The 22,667-nt window shown below is 40.5% G+C and overlaps 1 protein-coding gene across 11 annotated transcripts in view; it reads right to left on the bottom strand.

Annotated features, from left to right (window-relative positions):
* Positions 1 to 2,237: 2,237 nt before the first annotated feature.
* Positions 2,238 to 22,667, bottom strand: part of EMB2191 (Cytidine/deoxycytidylate deaminase family protein) — a 66,233-nt gene continuing 45,803 nt past the window's right edge. For 10 of the 11 annotated variants that reach the window (XM_010253952.3, XM_088901059.1, XM_088901060.1 and 7 more), the window contains one exon: positions 2,238 to 2,492. In XM_010253952.3, coding sequence (XP_010252254.1) covers positions 2,291 to 2,492 — 202 coding nt within the window. In that variant the 3' untranslated portion in view covers positions 2,238 to 2,290. The remainder of the gene's footprint in view (positions 2,493 to 22,667) is intronic. The other variant, XR_016084017.1, reaches the window with a different exon arrangement.

Below are 22,667 nucleotides of genomic sequence, written 5' to 3'. Positions count from 1 at the left end.
GAAAATTTGATGAATAGTGAAGGGCAAATTCGATATTTCATTTTTTCTGTTAGTGTTTAACGGCATGTCAATGCTCAGAAAACTTAAGGGTACTTTAAGACTATATAAATAGTAAGGGTAGAGTTAGTCAATTTCGCAAACATTAGGGGTAGTTTAAGAGATTTATTTAATACTAGGCTCACGAGTCGAGCATCGCTGGGCTCGAGCTCAGCTCAATTAGCAAATGACCCTATATATCAGGCTCGAATTCATCTCCAAACTTGGCTTAAACCGAGCCAAGCTGAGCTCGAATAGCTCGTAGCCACCCCTAGCAGTAATCTTGCCTCTCTTGGAACTTCAATGATGGAATTGTAAGCATAGAAATTTCCTTCACTAATACCCTCATTAGCAAAGAAGTTAGCGCATTTATTACCTTCTTAATCTATGAGAGAAAGAAAGGTGCATACCAGCACATGTTTTCTTTATTTTCTGAAGGATATAAGTTAGATGCCAAGGGTGGGGAATTTTTTGAAGGAGAATATCAATCAAAGATTGATTATCACTCTCAATCTCTACCTCTAAAATGTTGTGAGCAAATCAGAAGGCCATCATAGAGAGCTTCAGCTCTAATAGAGGTTCTCTCGCCATAAAAATTGTGGAAAGCAAGGAAAAAAAAACCCTATAAAGTTTCTTACTACACCTCCACTGGTCGATAGGTCAACTTTTTGACTGTCTAGATCAGCAGGTCACCGACCAAGTCAATGGCTTTTGGCCTACGAACAACTATAGAGTGAAATGGAACTGGTTGTCTGAACGGTTCCCAAGTCAACCAATCCGACCGTCTGGTCTGATCTGATTTTTTAAACTATGCTTTGAAGCTTAATAGATATTAATGAAGTTTTTCCTAAACATATACATACATATTTTAATTCTTCGACTATTTTTTATCATTTAAAAGTGTTACAATAACCCACTTCACATAAACTACTATAATAAGAATATTTCATGTATACATACCTAATATATAGATTTTTAAGCATCGGGTTTAGTGTTATTTATACATTTTTGGGTTTTATATGAATTTCAATGCTATATTTTTTTTAATACAATCAACATTTCACAATATCAATATATCATATCCAAATCCAAAGCATATCATGATACGTTTCATTCTTATATTTACCTTGTGATACTAATATTCTAAGCCTTGCTTGCAATCAAATCCCGAAAGAAGGAATAAACTTTTCAAGTATTTTCACATGAATGAATAATTATTGATTGAAAATGTGTAGATATTTTCCAAGGTTCATCATGTTCCAACCCTTCCAATCCATAAAATTCATTCAGACTCAAGATGCAATCAAATCCTCAACCGATTTGATTTAAAGAACCTTCTCAACACATGAAAACTACTTGAGGTGAACAAATCTGCTAGACCAGACCCCTGATTTGTTTTAGAATTCATTCATGAGTTGTATCACTTTGAAGCCTTGCATCTTAGCCTTGAGCTTTTTTGTGGTCAACTTCCTCCATTTCAGAATTCAGATAGTAAACTTTTAGAAATGTAGTAACTGAGAATGATCCAGCCACCCTTCTCATATTGTTATAGCTTCTGCTTGAAACTTTATTCAATTGATACCATCCAAAAATCGTCCGAACAAAATAAAATCATTAACTCAAATCCAATGTTTAAGCTTCTGAAACCTAGTCCCATGAGGCCATGTCAAATGCCACGTTCTAACCAGTATACCCTTATTACCAAAAAAACAAAAACCAGTATACCCTACAATCCATTAATGAGATCATTGCCTTGCAGGCACCTGCGTCATCTGTCATCATATACCATCTAACAATGAGCTTCAAATAAAAAGGTCTTCCCATATCAGGGTCCATTTGGTTCAGTCACAGAGTGGTCTATTCCCATAGTCTGTTTGGTTCAGATAGGAATCAGAAAGAAAATTGGAAGCAACTGGAATGGAATTCCATTCCCAAGGGAAGGGGAGAAAATGACCATTCCTTCAAATGGGGGAAAGCCATTCCACCAAGAATGGGAAAGGAATTCCGATTCCGCCCAACCAAACAGTTAGAATCAGCATGGCCCATTCCGGTTCCAATTCCAGATCCCTATTCCAACAGGAAGGTCTTCCCATGTATCTTCAACAACCTATCTTATGAACTTGAACATACAGTGCAAAATATGCCAAGGAAATTTAATCATTTGGTTGACAGGCCAAAATCTCAAACACAATTAGAGGACATTAAAAGAGTCAATATCCTTAGACAAGCGTTAATATGCAATATTATCTTTAATTTATTTCTTATTATCTTGAATTAGAACCATGGATAATTGATTGGTAAATGGGTCCAAAGTTATCAAAAGATAGAATACTAATCCACAATTGAGAGAATGAACATAAATAAACGAACAGATAACATGACATCCTAGCTCAGTGAAATAATTTAAATGTGGGAGCTTCACTAAGATAGCTGAACTGGTCGGTGAGGCTTTGGAGCTGAAAATAAATAAAAAAAGACCATATGTAAGAATTCAAACAGATAATTTACTGTTATGAAATTAATACTGCAAGTAGAATATTCCAAACTAGCAGAAGCTAGGAAAGAACAGAGTAATGACTGCAGAGTTTCTGTGTGTGCAATTCATGGTTTAAAATGTCCATATATTTCCTAATATTTTCAATACATATTTCCACTTCCATGAGTAAACATTAAATATTTTTTGAAATCAACACATTCCCCAATGAAATCTACCAGGGCTATGCAGAATACAAGAGAGTATTATAATGAGTTGGAGCTGATGTTTTAGATATGTTGAGTATTATCACTGTTATCATTATAACTTTGAGACAGCTTGGAATTCTTTTCAATTATCAAGTTAAATCTTACATTTTATTACATAATAAATTATTTGGTTGATCTATTAGAATCATTTAAAAGGAAATGGAGAAATAACAAGGAAACCACATTTATCAAAAAAAAAATACTAAGGAATTGGTGGTGGAATGAAGAGGTTCAAAATATAATCAAATTAAAACAAGCATGTTACAAAGAATGGCAAAAGGTTAAAAATGTAGAAATTTAGAAAAAAAAATATATAAAACCATAAAAAGAGAAGTTAAAAGGAAAGAGAATGAAGTTAAATATAAGGCTTATAATAAGCTTTACCATAAACTAAGCACTAAACAGGGAGAAAAAGAAATGTATAAACTAGCAAAGTCAAGAAAAAGGAAAGGCAAAGATTTAAACCATGTTAAGTGCATTAAAGATGAAGATCAAAGAGTTGGTAAAAGATGAGGAAACCAAAAAGATGGAAAAACTATTTTGAAAAATTATTAAATAAACAAGGAAATGGTGCTAATGTAGGAAAAGTTAACAATACTAATAATGTTAAAAATAATACATACCTTCATAGAGTTAGACCTACTGAAGCAAAAGATGAATTAAATAAGATGAAGAAGAGAAAGGCATTAGCACCTCATGTAATTCCAGTAGACATGTGGAAAGGTATGGGAGGGGTAGTTTTAGTATGGCTGACCAAGCTATTTAATAAAATAATAAAAGAATATGGTGCCTATATTTAAGAACAAAGATGTCATGCAACATTGTAACCAATGTTTTAAAACACAGGCATGACACAAGGCGTTCTACTACCTAGAGGCGTAAGCCTCCCAAACACAAGGAGATGTAAGCCTCCTTAAGAGGAGAGGGATGAGGAGGAAGAAGAGAAAGGAGAATCTCACTTTTCTTTATTTTTAATAAAAATCTTTCACATTAAGAAGAATGAAGAACGCATAACACTAGTTGAAAGGGGGACTATGTATGGGGCCCTTCTCCTGTTGTTTCTTTGGATGGCTATCGCTATTTTGTTGGTTTTATTGATCATTTCTCTTGATGTAGGTGGATATATTTGATGACGGAGAGAAGTTCCCAGAATTACTGTAATTTTTTTACAAAATGATTGAGACACATTTCGGGAAGAAAGTAAAGCAGCTTCGGTCAGAGAATGAAGATGAATACTTAGAGAGTTCCTTGAATATCTTCCTTGAAGACAAAGGAATCCTTCATTGGTCATCTAGGGTGTTGGGCATGTAGACTCCGCTTCCAATTCTTTGTCCTAATAACATTGAGTTTTCTCTACCACTCAAAGTGTTTGGTTGTGTGTGTTTTATCCATGTCACAGATCCAAAGAGTACCAAATTGGACCCCAAGGCTGTTCATGGTGTCTTCCTTGGCTATTCCCCCACTCAAAAGGGCTATAAGTGTCTTCATCCCCCATACTGAAAGGAAGCTTTTACCAAAGAAAGTACATTCTTTGAATCCCAGTCATTCTTTGAGCCTCCCCGGGATCCTCTTCAAGGGGAGACAGTAGGGTGGAAGAGGTTTCCTAAGGTAAACCCTTTTTTTCTCAATCTCATCCTAATTCCTCACCTCCATCCTCTCCACCGTCCTCTAATCCATCTTGCCATGAAAAGATTGCTATGGCTCCTGACCCTGTCACCACTCAGTCCACGACACATGAAAGAATGGAGATGAGTGTATATAAAAGAAAGAGCAAAAATGGTTTCTTATTAGCTTCATGACAGAGATCCTCTAGCTTAAGTCCATGATTAATCGGGTGGCTCTCAACTTGGTCAGTGTTTATCTTCAAATCTGATTTAGATCTACCCATTGCTTTGTGTAAGCAAATTCACTCATGTACTTTGCACCCAACATCAAAGTTTGTTTAATACTCTCATCTTTCCCCTGCCTATCACTCCTATTTTATCTACTTTGTCTTCCACTACTACTTCCAAGTATTCAGAAGCTACTCTTGATCCCAAATGGAGAGAAGCAATGAATGAAAAAATGAAAACTCTGTTCAAGGCAGGAACATGGGAGTTAGTGGGTTTTGCCACATGGGAAGAAAAATGTGGGTTGCAAGTGGGTCTACACAATAAAATACAAGGCAGATGGGTTAGTAAAGAGGTACAAGGCAAGACTTGTTGCTAAGGGGTTCACTTTGAAAGAGGGCATTGACTATAAGGAGACATATGCTCCTACTGCAAAGCTGAATACAATATGGGTTCTCTCTCTACCTGCAAACTTTTCCTGGGAATAACATCAACTTGATGTCAAGAATGCATTCCTAAACGGTGATCTCCAAGAAGAAGTTTAAGAAGAGCTTTGTATGGCTTAAAGCAATCTCAACGAGCATGGTTTGAGATACTATGCATAGCCATGAACTATGTGGGATATAAGCAGAGCAATGCTGACCACACCTTGTTTTATAAGAAGAAAGATGACAAAATCATGGTTTAAAATTTCCCTAATATTTCCATGACATATTTCCATTTCCAAGGGTAGCGACATGAAATTTTACTGGAATCGACATTTTCCCAATGAACACTACCAACACTATGTGGAATACAAGAGAGTTTCCACGATATATTTCCATTTCCACTTCCATGGGTAGCAACATAAGTTGGTGACAATATTGTAGATATGTGAAGTAACAATGTTATTGTCTGTGTTAGACAGTGTATGCCCCTAGCTTCAATCAGATTGACATTTATTATAAATGAATAAAAGTACATAATTGGCTTATGTTATATTTGATGAGTTTCTATGTAATTACCCTTAAACCGAACACTTATGAGACTCGTGTTAGTTTAGAATGTTCTCAGCCGTTGGATAGACTTGGGGAAGTTTATCCTGCCAAGGCTATCTTAGTTGTCAGGGTTAGACCCAAAGCACATGTAGTGTGTGTTTGCTTGAAACACTGAACCTAGACCATTTTCCAATTATGCCCTGGACCTTGGAGACTGGTGGGCAAAATTGGAAAATTACACCTAACCCCTAGACTCAATTATGGTACTACATTGGGTGTCAGATTGGGCTGTCTTTGATATGCCAATCAATAAGATCCTTAGTGGGGGTCAAAACCTGGGTATATTGGGGTAGTCTGAGAATACACTCGAGCGGGTGATCATAGTGACAGGACCAGCCCCTTTGTCGAACAAAGTGAATGATCGGGATTGCACTCTCTCTAATGGAAACCAAAACTACCGGCAGTTGATTTCAAACTTGTTTGAGATTTGTTTTGCAAAATATATTTATATGAAAATATTATATATATATATATATATATATATATATATATATTATGTTCTAAGAAAAATGTTTGCAAAAGGTTCTAATTCCCGGGATCCATCTGAGTAGAGAGCGCAACATTGCACCTTGCAGCCAAGGGAGAGGTCCTCCCTTGTCGGGCAATGTTTGATCATTAAGGGCTGAGAGGTTAAGTGTAAGACCATTTAGGGTTGTTATACCTGATGGGCTAATCTCACTTAAGATCATTGTCCTTGGGCCTTCATAGGATGGCTGGACTCAAGGACCATTTAATGTAAATGTTGGGCCCATTAAGAGCCCATACTGATGAACTCAGGGGTTCACTGTGCTTAGCAATGAATTCGGCCAGGCTTTGTCACAAGCTAGGTTGAATCCATATGGGATTTTGTGAGGTCATTGTTGGGGTCCCATGCCATACAAAGAGAGACAAATTGGCTAGCAACTAAAAGGGGACATGAGCCTACTTGCTTAATGGGCCTAAGGCCCATAATTAATTGGATTAATTAAAAAGTCACATGACAGCTTAAGCAGTCATGTGACTTGGGCGAATTTGGGTATGGATATGGGCTTAGATCAACAATCACTTAAGGAGTCCAAATCCAAATAAAGATTTGGATTAGGAGAAGCTGATCATTAAGACTTATAAATAGAGGAGGGCGAACTGCTCCAGACTTCACCTTTCTGCTCTCAGTTTTCTCCCTCTGCTCTTGCCGCCCAAACCCTAATTCGTTCTCCATCTGGTGACTGATTTTGATCACTCTTGGTTTCTGATTTTTGCAAGAAAAATCAGATTTGCATCGTGCTCACATCCCTTGCTCGATCCAAGCTGTTGGATTGCAATTCTTGCTGAAGGACTGCGTTGCTGAACCGGCTTCAATTCAAGTTGCGCCATCTTCAATGGAAGCTGGTTTTGGTATCCTATTTGGCGTGAACACTCACTTTGGGAGCTACTCGTGTGAAATCCGTATCAGGTATCCTTCTCCCTTTCTTTTGGTTTCAAATCTGGTCTGATTCGGTGCAAGAACAATCCTTGAAAAATGCAGTTTTTCTAAAACTAGGAATACAATTCCTGGAAGGGTAAAATAAATTTTTGAAATTTCGCCCTACCATCCAGCATGGTTCGACCATCCATATGATGGATTTCCCCTTCCTTCAGTCTACCTAACTTACATGATTACCACTTGGAGCTAGCTCAACATCCATTTTAAACATGAAGTTACATATTAGTATTTTGTTTGTGTAATAGATTATTTGGTTGATCTATTACAACCATTTACATTTTCTATGAGTTAAAATTTTGCTTTAACTAATTCTATCATGAAGCTTTGAATCATAAGGTTTACAAGGCAACTTCAAAACATATATTCTTTTTTCTATAACCTTAGTTTCTTAGCTTTTTTTAATGATTTGGAACAAGACAATAACTTTAAAAGTTATGCCTCAATGCCTATCATTTCATAAGATGCCATTCTATATTTTGCATATTTTACAATGTTTCCACCGTGTCTATAATTTTTACAATATTTCCGACATGTTTCTTGAATTTGGATGACCGACATCAACATTTTAAACCTTGGACAAAATGACAACCTTGATTGTGTATGTTGATGACATGATGATCACATGAAATTATACATAAGAGATTCGAGCATTAAAGGATTTTTTGGCATCAGAATTTGAAATTAAGGACCTTCGAATAGAAGATACACAAAAGTGTATCGATACTTTGAACTATGCTCTAAGGTACTTATTTGGAATAGAAGTTGCAAAGGAAGGGATTTATATATGCCAACGGAAATATGCATTGGATTTACAAAAAGAAATAGGAAAGTTGGAGAGTAGACCTGGTGACACTCCAATTGAATAGAACCATGGATTGCAAGAAGGGGAAAAAGATGAACTGTTTACTGACAAAGAGAGGTAACAACGCCTACTAGGCAAACTTCTGTATTCATCTCTTACTAGGCCAGATATAGCTTATGTTGTTCATATTGTGAGTTAATATATGCATGCTCCTAGAGTCTCTCACAAAATAGTAGTCGAACAAATTTTGAGATAGCTAGTCATGCCCGGTAAAGGGACTACTGCTCAAGAAACATGATAGAACGGTCATAGAGGGCTTTGTAGATGCTGATTGGGCAGGGTCTGTTGAGAATAGAAGACCTACAACAGGATATTCTACCTTTATCGGGGGAATCCAGTTACTTGGAGAAGCAAGAAGTAGACAGGTGTGGCTAGGTCCAATGCTGAAACTGAGTACAGGGCCATTTTCAAAACAAAGTACTTTGATCAAAAACCAACAATTAGATAACATTTTCATAATCATAGTGACCAGTCACGAGTAAATTAAAACTTCAGTGAAACCTTTATCCAAGAAACACCATTCCATCCTATCATAGGTTTTAGCCATATCTAACTTTAGAATCACATAACTATTCAACCTTGTAAGAAACTGTGGACCCCACATTATGTGTATTCGTGTGACACCCAGAGATGTACTTAGATTTGAATTGATTAGGATCAACTTTCCTAGTAGGATTAGTTTTATTCTATCTTATCTAGGATTTGTTTTATTTTAATCTTATCTTTTATTGCCATGTAAGCATTAAAGTTCTTTTACAATTAGGAAACTATGTATATAAATTAAGGAGTGGGGCGGCTGTTTTTAAACACACCAACCACTCTCTTCTTTCTAATACCTCTCCATGAGTTCTCCCTCTTCATCTCTTTTTTTTTTTTCTTCTCATCTTCTCTCTTCTTTATTTTCTATTCAAAACCTAAGAGATATTTGTAGTCTTATACGACTACTTGGTATCAGAGCCAGGTTTAGGGCTTCTCATGTGGTTTTGATCCAGCCGACCACATGAGAATTGCCTAAGGCTGGAAAAATAGAAAGATCAGTTCTTCGGCTGATTCTTGGAGGTTATCTACAGCAGCAGTCCAAAGATTGGATCGATCCTTGATAACCAAGAAGAATCAAAGAAGGATAAGAGGATCGAAATCAGTTCTTGATCAAGACTGGAGGCAATCAGAATTTCAGAGGAATTTTGGTTCGATATCAGAATTTCAAAGGAATTTTGGTTTGAAATCAGCCTTCAAGACTGGAAGAGACAATCAGAATTTCAGAAGTTCTTTCCCTGGTGAGATTTCAATCTCTCTTAAGATCGGCAGCAAGAATAACTTGATCTAAGAGGTACGGTTAGAAATTTTTCTCCTTTCTATATTTTCTTTTGAGGTTTAAGAGAAAAACCCTTGAGATTCAGGACTGTTATTATTTCAATGAGGTAATCAGATTTGTCTCCCTCGATTTAAAGTTATTCTTTACTCTCTGGAAGACCCAGTAGAGCTGTATCAGCAGGACTGTTACAGCTGAATCATTTTTTTTTACTATTATCAGTCTCAAGACCCAATAGGCCGACTGTCACAGTAATTAGAGAGGATTCTTTTACTGAATCAGAATTCTTCATCTAGTCCTACTACTAGTTACAGACCCAATAGGCCGACTGGTACAGTAAGTGCCCTTTAATTTAACTTCTAAGAACGGAGTTTAAGGGCCAAGGAGAGGGTGTTTTTGGGACTGGTTCAGGTGGCATGACTGAAAACACCTTCCAGATTACAATTGTAAAGTTTGATGGTTCAAACTACTTAGAGTGGGCCCAATCAGCCATGATGGCCATTGGGGGAAGAGGAAAGCTGAACTATTTGTTGGAAGATGTGAAGAAACCAACTAAGGAGGATTCCACTTATGCTAAGTGGATTCAAGAAAATTATTTGGTGATGACATGGTTGTGCAACTCCATGCAGCCACACATCAGCCGAAATTACTTATGGGCAAAAACAGCTAAAGAAATATGGGATGTTGTGAAAGAAACCTACTCTCAACCTCTTAATGTTGCTAGGTCTTATGAGCTGAAATGTGAGGTTAAAAATCTCAGACAAGGAGAGAAACAAGTCTCTGTTTATTTTTCAACCCTAAAATCTCTGTGGCATGAGATTAACCACCTTGAGACAATTGAATGGGAGAGTCAGAAAGATGCACAGACTTACAGAAAGCAAGTTGAAACTAATAGAGTATTTGAGTTCCTGACTGGCTTAAATTCTGAGTATGATATTGTAAGACAGCAGCTATTGACAAGAGAAAATGTGACTCTATCTCAAGCTTATTCCCTAGTGCACAGTGAAGAAACTAGGAGAAAGGTTATGTTATAGCAGCAACCTTTAGAATCTGCCCTGGCAGCAGTTAAACCCAAACCCGGGGGAGAAAAGGAAAGGGATATGAAGAAAGAGGCTAAAAAGGACCTATTTTGTGAACATTGCAAGAAACCTAAACACACAAAAGACACTTGTTGGAAGTTGTATCCACATCTAGTTCCAGCAAAACTCAGAAACAAAAAGGGGAATGCCAATATGGTTGTCAACACTGATAGTGCAGCCTCAACGGCCTCGAGAGGCACTCCTCTAGACACCCTACCTGTTGTCCGAGTTGCTCTAACACAATTGGAAAGTGAAGTCAGTAACTCAGTATCATCTCCTCAGCCATCATCAGCTCCTTCAACCTCATCCTTTGCTCAATCAGGTAATCGAGCCTCAGCTTATCATGCTTCAGCTCCAGGTAATACAGAAAATTCTTGGATAATAGATTCAAGAGCATCTGACCATATAACTGGCTTGCCATCACTTTTCTCTACCTATCATTTATCTTCTGGTAAAGACAAAGTATCCATTGCTGATGGATCCCTTGTTCCTATTTCTGGCAAAGGAGACATCAAGTTGTCTGATGCAATTTCCCTATCCTCCTTCCTACATGTTCCTAAGCTTAATACTAACTTGCTCTCAGTTAGTAGCATTACAAAAAAACATAATTGTTTAGTAAACTTTTTTCCTGATCAATGTATTTTTTCAAGATCTGGAAACAAGGAAGGTGATTGGGATTGGCCGTGAGACAAATGGAATCTACCTACTTGAAGGAAGTGCTCATCAGGAGGATGGTGAAACTAAGAAATCCTTTATTTCTCAGTCCGTTGATCAGGTGATGCTTTGGCATAATAGGATGGGTCATTTATCCTTTCAGGCTTTGAAAATTTTATTTCCTAGTATATTTGAATCTGTTCAAATGACAAGTTTGAAATGTGAAAGTTGTGAGCTTGCAAAACATTGCAGGACTACCTATTCATTAAGTAATAACAGAAGCAATATTCCTTTTGAAATTGTGCATACTGATGTTTGGGGGCCCTATCATACCACTGCCATGGGGGGGGGGGGGGGGGCAGATATTTCCTATTATTTGTTGATGATTATACTCGGTTCTCTTGGGTTTACCTTATGTGTTCTCGAGATGAGGTTCCAGCATTAACCCAGATCTTTCATCAAATGATTTTAACCCAATTTGGGGTCAAAATTAAAATTTTTAGATCCAACAATGCAAAAGAATATTTTTCAAACCCATTAGCCTCCTACATGCTTGATCATGGGACTATCCATCAGAGTACCTACCCACATACACCACAGCATAATGGGGTTGCTGAAAGAAAGAACAGACGCATATTGGAGGTAGTCAGAGGCATTATGTTTACCTCAAATGTGCCTGTACGTTTCTGGGGGGATGCCATTCTTACAGTAGTTTATCTTATCAATCGAATTCCCTCATGGGTTCTTGACATGAAAATTCCATTCACCCTTTTATACCCTGATAAAGAATTGTTTACCATTCCCCTCAAAACCTTTGGGTGCACTTACTTCGTTCAAATCCTTGGCCCTCATCGTTCCAAATTTGATCCTAAGGCCTCCAAATGCATTTTCCTTGGTTATGCCCAAACTCAAAAGGGATATTGCTGTTATGAACCGACTTCTGGAAAAAGATTTGTCTCAATGGATGTCACCTTCTTTGAGGATAAACCCTATTATTCAAGGGTTTCTCCTCACGGGGAGAATAGTGAAGTCGGGCGTATCTCATCGGAAGTTCCTTTTCCAATCCCATTGAGTGAAGAATGATGTAATGGGGAAGGATGTCAAAGGTGCAAGGATGTGAGAGTCTATCACAGACGATGGAGATAGGTCGATTTTGGACAGCAGCAGTGCAGGCCAATCCCAGTCCCCTCTGCAGATCCAGATCCCAATACCACAGTAGCCCTAGTTCCTTCTGCAGATCCATATCCAGGTACCACAGTAGCCCCAGTTCCTTTTGCAGATCCAGATCCAAGTACCACAGATACTACAGATGAGAGACATCCATCCATGGAGCCTTCAGCTTCATTCAGTGACCTTGATCTCCCCATAGCAATTCGTAAAGGCAAACGTTGTTGCACCACAACTCACTGCATTTCTCAGTTCCTATCCTATGATCATTTGTCTCCCTCCTACAAGTCTTTTCTGGCATCCATTGTTGATATTCCCATTCCCAGAACAATACAAGAAGCATTGGAAGTACCAGAATGGAAAGATGCAATAAAAGTAGAAATGGATGCCCTCATCAAAAACAATACCTAGGAGATAGTTGATCAACCTAAAGGAAAAAAACCGGTTGGATGTAGATGGGTATTCACTGTGAAACATAATGCTGATGGTTCTGTTGAAAGGTATAAGGCCCAATTAGTTGCAAAAGGATTTACTCAGACATATGGTATTGACTACTTAGAAACTTTTGCACCAGTAGCAAAGATGACCACTATTAGAGTACTATTATCTCTTGCAGCTAGTTACTCTTGGCCATTGTATCAGATGGATGTTAAAAATGCCTTTCTCAATGGAGACTTGCAAGAATAAGTTTACATGTAGTTGCCTCCAAGATTTTATGGTACAGAGACACGAAAGGTTTGTCGGTTGAACAAGCTCTATATGGACTAAAACAGTCCCCCAGAGCATGGTTTGACAGATTTAGACGAGCCCTTGATAGGTTCTGATATGTGCAGGCTCAGTCAGACCACACCTTGTTTATTAAGAGAGTGGGTTCCTTCGTAACCTTTCTTGTCGTGTATGTGGACGACATTGTATTAACCAGGAGTGATACTAGTGAGATTGAGTCCCTTAAGCAACTCCTTCATCAAGAGTTTGAGGTAAAAGATCTAGGGGAACTACAATACTTCTTAGGCATTGAGGTAGCTAGATCCAAGCATGGGATTTTTGTCTCTCAACGAAAGTATGTTCTTGATTTGCTAGAAGAAACAGAAAAGTTGGGAGTTAAGCCTGCGAACACACCTATTGAACAGAACCACATGATTAGTGCAGAGGGTGGAGAGCCTATTGAAGATAAAGCTATGTTTCAACGGTTAGTTGGAAAGCTTCTCTATCTTTGCCTCACACGACCTGACATCAGTTATGTAGTCAGTGTAGTTAGTCAATATGGTGAGTTTCCGCTCACCTTGGAAACCTCTTCGAGAGAGGCTTGACCTCTTGAAACAAAAGATGGAGAGAAAAGAGAGAAGGGAGGGAAGGAAAAAACTGGAATCAGGGAGAGGAAAATTAAGGGAGAATCATTCATTGCTTTCATTATGTGATGATGGCCTTATATAGCTAGCCTACAAGTGTAATATCATAGGGAATATTCTCTGATTTCTGAATAACTAACTCTGGCAGATAACATGGGTGGAAAATCTTCAGGTGGCAGAGTAACCAACTCTGAGTGTAACTAATTCTGGGGCTCTGCCGCCTGGCTCCTCTGTCTTCTTGTGAATGGCTGATAGGAGGCGGCCTGCTCTACTCCCCTAGTGGGTTCTAGAGGGGGTGTTTGGGTCTCAATAGTTCCTCCCCCCTTAGCACTGACCTTGCCCTCAAGGTCTAGGTTGGGAAACCTCTCATTCAGCCTTAGATAAGGTTCCCATGTGGCCTCTTCTAGAGGCAGACCGGCCCATTCAACCTTGGCTTCTGGCACCACCTGCCTTCCTCGCCGAACCCATCGGAAATCCACAATCTTGACGGGCTCCGTGTAAATGTCCCCTTCATCTGTAAATTGGGGTAAGTTCGGTGAGATAGGGGTATGATTCCCCACAGCTTTCCTGAGAAGTGAAATGTGAAACACCGGGTGTAGCTTCGAGGTAGCAGGGAGGTCCAATCTGTAAGCAACAAGGCCCACTCTCTCCAGCACCTTATAGGGCCCATAATATTTGGGAGCTAGCTTGTGCCAAGCCCGTCTCATCACTGAGACCTGGCGGTAAGGTTGGAGCTTAAGGTAGACAAAATCACCTACCTGAAACTCTAGTGGGCGGTGGTGAGAGTCATAGTAGGCCTTCATCTTTTGTTGGGCTTTAGTCAAGTTGGCCTTGAGCAGTCTAAGGATCTCATCTCTAGCCAGTAGGCGAGTCTCTACTTCTGCCATCTTAGCCGACCCAAATTCATAAGGTAATATGGGAGGAGGTTCTCTGCCATATAGAGCCTTGAAGGGTGTCATTCCTGCTGCTGACTGATAAGTTGTGTTGTACCAGTATTCTGCTATATATTTCAGACTTCGTTGGTCTGACCTTATGATAAATTGGCGTCCCAATAGATAGGTACGCCATTTATGGACTGCCATTACCACTGCCATCATCTCCTTGACATAAGTGGACTGGTTCTGGTGGGCGGCTGATAAGGCCTTGCTGAAGTAAGCAATGGGCTGTCCCTTCTGCATCAGGACAGCCCCCACCCCTGCACCTGAGGCATCACACTCAATCTCAAAGGGCTGAGTGAAATCTGGAAGAATAAGGACTGGAGGGCTCGAAACTGCTGTCTTCAAGTCTTCAAAGGCCCGTTGGGCTTCATCAGCCCATCTGAAAGAATCCTTCTTCAACAGACGCGTTAGAGGGGCGGCCATGAGCCCATACCCCTTAATGAAACGCCTATAATACCCTGTAAGCCCAAGGAAACCCCTGAGAGCCTTAACAGTAGTGGGCTTGGGCCATTTTTGGATGGCCTCTATCTTTTCTGGGTCTGCCATGACCCGCCCTGCTGCAACCACATGGCCTAAGTATTGTATTTGTTTTTGTCCAAAAGAACACTTGGTCATTTTGGCATGTAATTGATGTTCCTTTAGAGTGGTGAGAGTAAGTCTCAGATGTTCCATATGGGTGCCCCAGTCCCTGCTGTAAACCAGAATGTCATCGAAGAATACTAAAACAAATTGCCTTAAGAAAGGCCTGAAAATGTCATTCATAAGGGCCTGGAAGGTGGAGGGGGCGTTGGTGAGCCCAAACGGCATAACCAGGAACTCATAATGGCCATCATGGGTTCGGAAAGCTGTCTTGTGGATGTCGGCCTGGTGAACCCGGATCTGATGGTACCCGGATCGCAGATCGAGTTTGGAGAACACCTGTGCTTCTCCTAACTCATCCAACAGTTCATCAATGAGGGGTATCGGGAACTTGTCCTTCACTGTAATCTGATTCAGGGCCCGATAATCTACACAAAACCGCCAACTACCATCCTTCTTTTTTACTAGGAGTACAGGGGATGAAAATGGGCTGGTGTTGGTTTGTATATGCCCTTTGTTCATTAGCTCTCTTACCGCCTTCTCAATTTCTAGCTTTTGGAAATAGGGGTATCTATATGGCCTCACATTGGCCGGTTTAGAATTTGGTAAGAGGGGTATCTGATGGTTATGGGCCCGGGGTGGAGGTAATTGGCTTGGTTCCTTGAACACATCAACAAACTGATCGAGTATCGATCGTAGTGCCTTGTGTTGGGCTTCCGTGGGTTGGTCACAGCCTTGATTGTTTAAAGTTGGAGCTGTAGGCTGCATGCCTAAGTGCATAAATAAGGGCTGTCCAGTATCCTTGGAGGCCCATAATATGGAAGTTACAGTATCACCTTGGGGACTCGGAGGTCGCACCCCTTGGAGATGGCAGTTTGACCATCTTGATAAAAGTCCATTGTCATTTTGGCCCAATCACATAGTGCCGGCCCTAGGCCACGTAACCAATGAATTCCTAGAATAATATCAACCCCTGAGAAATCCAATGGGTGGAGATCCACCACGAAATAGTGGCCTTGTATAAGGATCCTTTCCTTCTTGCACACACCATCACATGTCAACTGACTTCCATTAGCCACATAGATTGAAAAGAGTGGAGTGGGTTGTATAGACATACCTAGTTGCCTTGCTAATCGGCAAGTGATGAAATTCAAGGTTGAGCCACTGTCAATCAAGATCATCACAGATCGGCCCACCAACCTTCCTTCTACTCGCATGGACTGAAGAGGGTTGAGGCCCATGAGGGCATGTAAGGAGATCTCAGCTCCCCCCAGTTCTGGTTCAACTGAGATCAGTTCACAGTCTTCTACGTTTTTTTCCGGTTCTTCCTCTGTCTGTAGGAGAAACACTCGCTGGACTCGACACTTATGGCCCGGTCCAAACTTGTCATCACAATTGTAGCAGAGGCCCTTCTCGCGTCGAGCCTGCATCTCAGCCCATGAGAGGCGCTTGAAGGGCACAGTGGACCTGGACAGAATGGGCTTCTAAGAATCCCCAATTTGTTTCATGGGTTGTTGTTCGGTCCGCTGGGGAGCCCTCACATTTGGGTAGGAAGGCTTGTTGGTTCTGCGCATGCTATCTATCTTCTCTTCTTGCAGGCGAGTCATTCCCACCGCCGTCATGACTGTCGCTGGTCAAAGAGCTCTCACTTTCAGGCGGATGTCTTCTCTGAGACCTCCCACGAAACACCCTACCAGAGCCTTCTCCAGCCATCCATGTACCCTGGTCGCCATTCTTTCGAACTCGAGCTAGTAGTCTGCTACTGTCCCGGTCTGTTTTAGTCGAGTGAGGAGTTCGTCGTAATCCACGAACGCCGTCGGCCCAAAACGAATGCACAGGGCTTCTGTGCCACTGAAGCCCAAGTTACCTGAGGATGGGTTTATCGATACCACTGAAGCCAGAGAATAGCATCTCCTTCTAGGTGAATGGAAGCGATGGCGACACGCTGGTGTGCAGGGGTTTCATGATACTCGAAGAATCTCTCTGCTCTAAAAATCCAAGGAATGGGATCTCCACCGGAATAGTTGGGAAAATTGATTTTAGTAACCTTTCCGGCGGGGTAACCCCCAGTTCCCTGGCTACCGGAAACAGAGGCATCGGCCCCTGTTGGATGGCTGGTCTCGCCGGATTGTTGTTGGGAGGCGAGGTTAGAGATGACCACCTTGAGATCCTTGAGTTCGTTCAGTACCTGATGGAACCCAATCTCAAGTTGGTCGACTCTGTCTTCCATGGTAGAGGATCTTGTCTGCGGCATAGCTGGTCTGCAACCTTGCTCTGATACCAACTTGGTGAGTTTCCGCTCACCTCGGAAAAAACCTCTTCGAGGGAGGCTTGACCTCTTGAAACAGAAGATGGAGAGAAAAGAGAGAAGGGAGGGAAGGAAAAAACTAGAATCAGGGAGAGGAAAATTAAGGGAGAATCATTCATTGCTTTCATTATGTGATGATGGCCTTATATAGCTGGCCTACAGGTGTAATATCATAGAGAATATTCTCTGATTTTTGAATAACTAACTCTGGCAGATAACATGGGTGGAAAATCTTCAGGTGGCAGAGTAACAACTCTGAGTGTAACTAATTCTGGGGCTCTGCCACCTAGCTCCTCTGTCTTCTTGTGAATGGCTGATAGGTGGCGGCCTGCTCCACTCCCCTAGTGGGTTCTGGAGGGGGTGTTTGGGTCTCAACACAATATATGCACTCTCCTAGAACTACTCACCTCCTTGCAGTTGAAAGGATATTAGCATATTTGAAGAGGTCCCCAGGCAGAGGAATTTTGTTCAAGAAAAATGACCACATGAAGATAGAAGTCTACATAGATGCCAATTGGGTTGGGTATGTTGATGACCGAAGATCTACCTCTGGATATTGTGCCTTTGTAGGAGGTAATCTGGTCTCCTGGAAGAGTAAGAAACAAAGTGTTGTTTCTCGTTCAAGTGCTGAAGCTGAATATAGGTCCAAGGCAAATGGTGTGGCTGAGATTCTATGGTTGAGATCATTACTTGAGGAATTGGGTATTGTTTATGAGAAACCCCTAATGTTGTATTGTTATAATCAGGCTGCCATCAATATAGCCCATAATCCAATACAGCACGACAGAACTAAGGATATTGAAGTGGACCGGCATTTTATCAAAGAAAGGGTTACAACTCAAGAAGTATGCCTTCCCTACATCACCTCCGACATGCAGTTAGAAGAAGATCTATGCAAGTTGGGAATGACAAATATCTACTATCCAACTTGAGAGGGAGTGTAGGAAACTGTGGACCCCACATTATGTGTATTCGTGTGACACCCAGAGATGTACTTAGATTTAAATTGATTAGGATCAACTTTCCTAGTAGGATTAGTTTTATTCTATCTTATCTAGGATTAGTTTTATTTTAATCTTATCTTTTATTGCCATGTAAGCATTAAAGTTCTTTTACAATTAGGAAACTATGTATTTAAATTAAGGAGTGGGGCAGTTGTTTTTAAACACACCAACCACTCTCTTCTTTCTAATACCTCTCCACGAGTTCTCCCTCTTCATCTCTCTTTTTTTTTCTTCTCACCTTCTCTCTTCCTTTCTTTATTTTTTGTCCAAAACCTAAGAGATATTTGTAGTCTTGTATGACTACTAACCTTTTATCCACATCCAAAGCCAAGTCTTGCACAAAGGTAATGCTGTCATGAATATTATGGCCTTCGACAAAAAGCACCTTGTTTAGTGGACATCAGACTTGGGAGGAAGTTAGCAAACCTTCTAATAATCAATTTAGCAATAATCTTGTAGCATAAATTTCCAAGGCTAAAAGGGTGAAACTCCAAGAAGCCATCAACATTACTACACTTAGAGATTAATGTAATAAAAGACGACGTAAAACTTCTAGGCAAGTCACCTCCAAATTACCTATCAAAAAAAACTCACTGAAAGAATGGTAGGATCCATCTAATGGACACCAAGAAGGTTGCGGAATGGGTGGGTGAATTTCAAAAATTTTTCTACCTTCTTCCAACTGGGAATCATATTCCCTAAATTTAGAATACAATATTCAATGATCCTACTTGAACCATAATCGAACCAGATCTGAACCAAAAGGAAAAAGGGAGGAATATACCTGATCCGGAGAAGCAGTATCTCCCAAAGTTGGTGTTCACGCCCAAAGAAGACACCAAGATCCGCTCCTGCTGAAGATGACACAGCTGTGGGTAGAACAGAACTAGCAGAGTGCGTCCTACACACTGGATCCTTCGCAAGAATCCTCTGGAAACTCTGAACACCGAATCCTTTTCAGTCTTTTCTGCAAGACTGATATCAAGAACTGATTTCTTGACTTCTTTCTTCTTCAAAGATCAAATCTTGCAAGAAGGAATGGCGGCGGCTGGAGGAGAACTCCAAGGACGAAGATGGCTGAAATCGCTTCTCTTCTCTCTGGAGTGTGTGTGAGATCTAATCTCTGTTCGCAGGAAGATTTCTTGCTTTCTCCAAAAACCCCTTGTTCGAAATCTGATATGTTCCTCTTAGGGTTTCTCCTCTTTTCTTCTTGATTAAGAAACCTCCTAATTAGGAGTTATCCCAACCCAAATCAGTATTTTGATAGGGGATGATCTTAATCCTATCTGCAGATTAAGTTAGCTTACTCCTGTTCTTATCAGGAGGTTACCAGATTCAAATCTGATTTGAATTTGGTATCCCAGAGTGGATAAGGTTAAAAGGCCCTATCCTTTTGCTAACATTAATCTCAGATCCGCCCCATAGATGGGTGATCATATCAGCCCAGCTCGAAATGGGCTTTTGGCCCATTAAGTGTTCAGTGTTTAACTAGTTTCCAATCTACTGCCCAGTTGGGCTTCTTTGTATGGCGTGGGACCCAAGCATTGATCTACACACCAGCCACATGGGTTCGGCCCAGCCTTTATTACAAGGCCCAGCCGAATACACTGAAAAACTCAGTAAACCCCTGAGCCCATCACATGGACCCTATGGACCCAACACTTACATTAAGTGGTTCCTGGGCCAAGCCATCTTATAAAAACCCAGGGACTGTAGGCAGGTGCAAGATTAGCCTATCAGGCATTATCCTAAATGGTCTTACACTTAACCTCTCAGCCCTTAATGATCAAGCACTGCCCGACAAGAGAGGACCTCTCCCTCGGCTGCAAGGAACAGTGCTGCACTCTCCACTCACATGGATCCCGGGAATTAAAACCATTTGCAAACATTTCGAAACCGTATATATATATATATATATATATATATATATATATATATATATTAATTTTGCAAAACAAAATTCCAACGATTGAAATCAACTGCCGGCAGTTTGGTTTCCATCAGAGAGAGTGCATTCCCGATCATTACCCTTGTCCGACAAAGGGGCTGATCCTGTCACTATGATCACCCACTCAGATGAATTCTCAGACTGTCCCAACATACCCAGGTTTTGATCCCCATCTAAGGATCTCACTAATTGGCATATCAAAGACAGTCTGATCCGACACCTAGTGAAGTGTCATAATCGAGTCTAGGGGTCAGGTGTAACTTTCCAGTTTTGCCCATCATCTCCAAGGTCCAGGGCAATACTGGAAATCTGGTCCAGTTCAAGGATTCGAGTAATCCCATACTGCATGTGCCTTGGGTCTTACCCCGGTGGCCGAGACAGGCCATCCCAACACTTGGTGGCACACCAGTATCAGCCTTGGCAGGATAAATCTCCCCAGACTTATCCAATGGCTGTGAACATTTAAAACTAACACGAGTCTCTATAAGTGTCCAGTTTTAGGGTCTTACACAGAATCATACCAATCAACATGAATCAAACATGCACTTTATTTATTTACACTAAATGTCAAAAGTACATCAAATCGGATTGAAGCTAAGGGCATACAAAACTGTCTAACACTCACCTCCATTGAGAAAACGTCTAACTTCTTCACAAAAAATTGAGCTAATAATTTCCAAGCAACTAGTAAAAAACTTGTAAGTACATGGATTTAGACCCTATAAAGATTGCACTGTAAACACCCATGTGACCACAGCGCAATCACATCACATTACAAACCCAAATCTCCACCCGGATAATGGGCAAATTGTGCTGAAGAATACCTATTTGCAACTAAAACCTGGAGGAAACCCCTACAACACAATTTCACTCGGCATGAAAACCATAACAAACCAGCATTCCTGTGGTGAGACGAAGTAAGCCATTGTCACAGCAGTAGACCTGATCAAGCCTCAGACATTAGCATACTTGCGATTTAATACACCAGTGCAGTGTTTTCCTGCATTGTGATGATACATTACCAAAGGTGCTGCAGCTGCTAATTACGTGATTTCCCATTTCAGTAGGGTCTATAAATGGAGAAGAACCGAAGCCCTCTACATGCATCTATTACCATCCCTGTGCGTAAGCTTTGCTCTACTACATTCTTAACTCTCTTACAACCTCCATTACAGCTTTCTGCAACCCTGCCTTCTCATTTTTCCTCTCAGACCATCTACCGTCTTTCAGGTAGACCCCTACTGTTACCTTACCTCCCCGCTCACAAAACCAATCAATACCATCAGGATCTAGAGGGCAATCACAGTCCACCTCCCAAGCAGCAGCTGTTCACTAGGGTATTCAAGTAGGGAGGCAAGTGAAGAAGTTCTCAACATAGTGAGTTGAGCAAGGTTTGGGCTCTCTTCAACTTAACTGACAAGTGGAAAAAAAAACACTTAGTAATTTTGTCACTGTCATAGAGGAATTTAATTCTGGCACCAAAATATCTACTCTTCTATAGAATTCCTGCAAGTTTCTCTTACAATCAATGAGATGCATCCAGGATTGCTTTGTGTTCAACTGTTAATAATTTGCTTCAGCATGCAACACCAAATCTTCTGCATCCTTCACCTTCTGATGTATATTCCCAAAACAGTCCCGATTCCAAGTTTTCAAAGCAACCCTGAGACAGTGAATCTTTTAGAACGAAATCCAAAGAGGATTAGTTTCTGTTCAAAACTAAGAAAAGCATCATGATAACTCCTCATTTGCCGAAACCTGAATGGTTTCGGACTCTGAAAGACAACCTCAGCCAATGAGAAAAGAGTAAGAGCATGGTGAGAGCATGACCGGTTCAGATGTATGCTCTCTTTAACTGGAAAAATTGCATTGAGCTAGCACTAACCAGCACCTAATCCAAACGAGCCCAAACACAATCCACACAATTATTATTGCAACACATGAAACAAATGCTACTATAACCAACATCAACAAGACCAGCACAGTTAATGGCATCATTAAAGTCAAAAATTGAAGACAAATCCGGATCCTTTCCACCAATCTTGTCCTCCAAAGTAAGGATGGCATTAAAATCCTCAACAATCTAGGTACCGGTGGAAGAGAGAGAAATATCCACAATGTCCTGCCAAATTGACCTTTCTATCCTGTCACACTTAGAACAATAGACAAAAAGGAATCACCAGCATCATTACAAACTGAAACGGTTAACAACTGTGCTGAGGCATACAATAAATTAAAAGAAAACTGACCCCATCAAAACACAATATTCTTATTATTGGAATTACTATTACTAAGTCAACCATTTGACCATAATTTCCTACTAACCATCTCGAGCAATTGAACCGAGGCCATAGGTTCTAT

The sequence above is a fragment of the Nelumbo nucifera genome, chromosome 3 (assembly GCF_055504915.1).
Source record: "Nelumbo nucifera cultivar China Antique chromosome 3, China Antique-T2T, whole genome shotgun sequence".
Lineage (NCBI taxonomy): Eukaryota > Viridiplantae > Streptophyta > Magnoliopsida > Proteales > Nelumbonaceae > Nelumbo > Nelumbo nucifera.
Note: the sequence above shows the minus strand (reverse complement) of the source record. Positions and strands in the feature narration are given on the sequence as shown.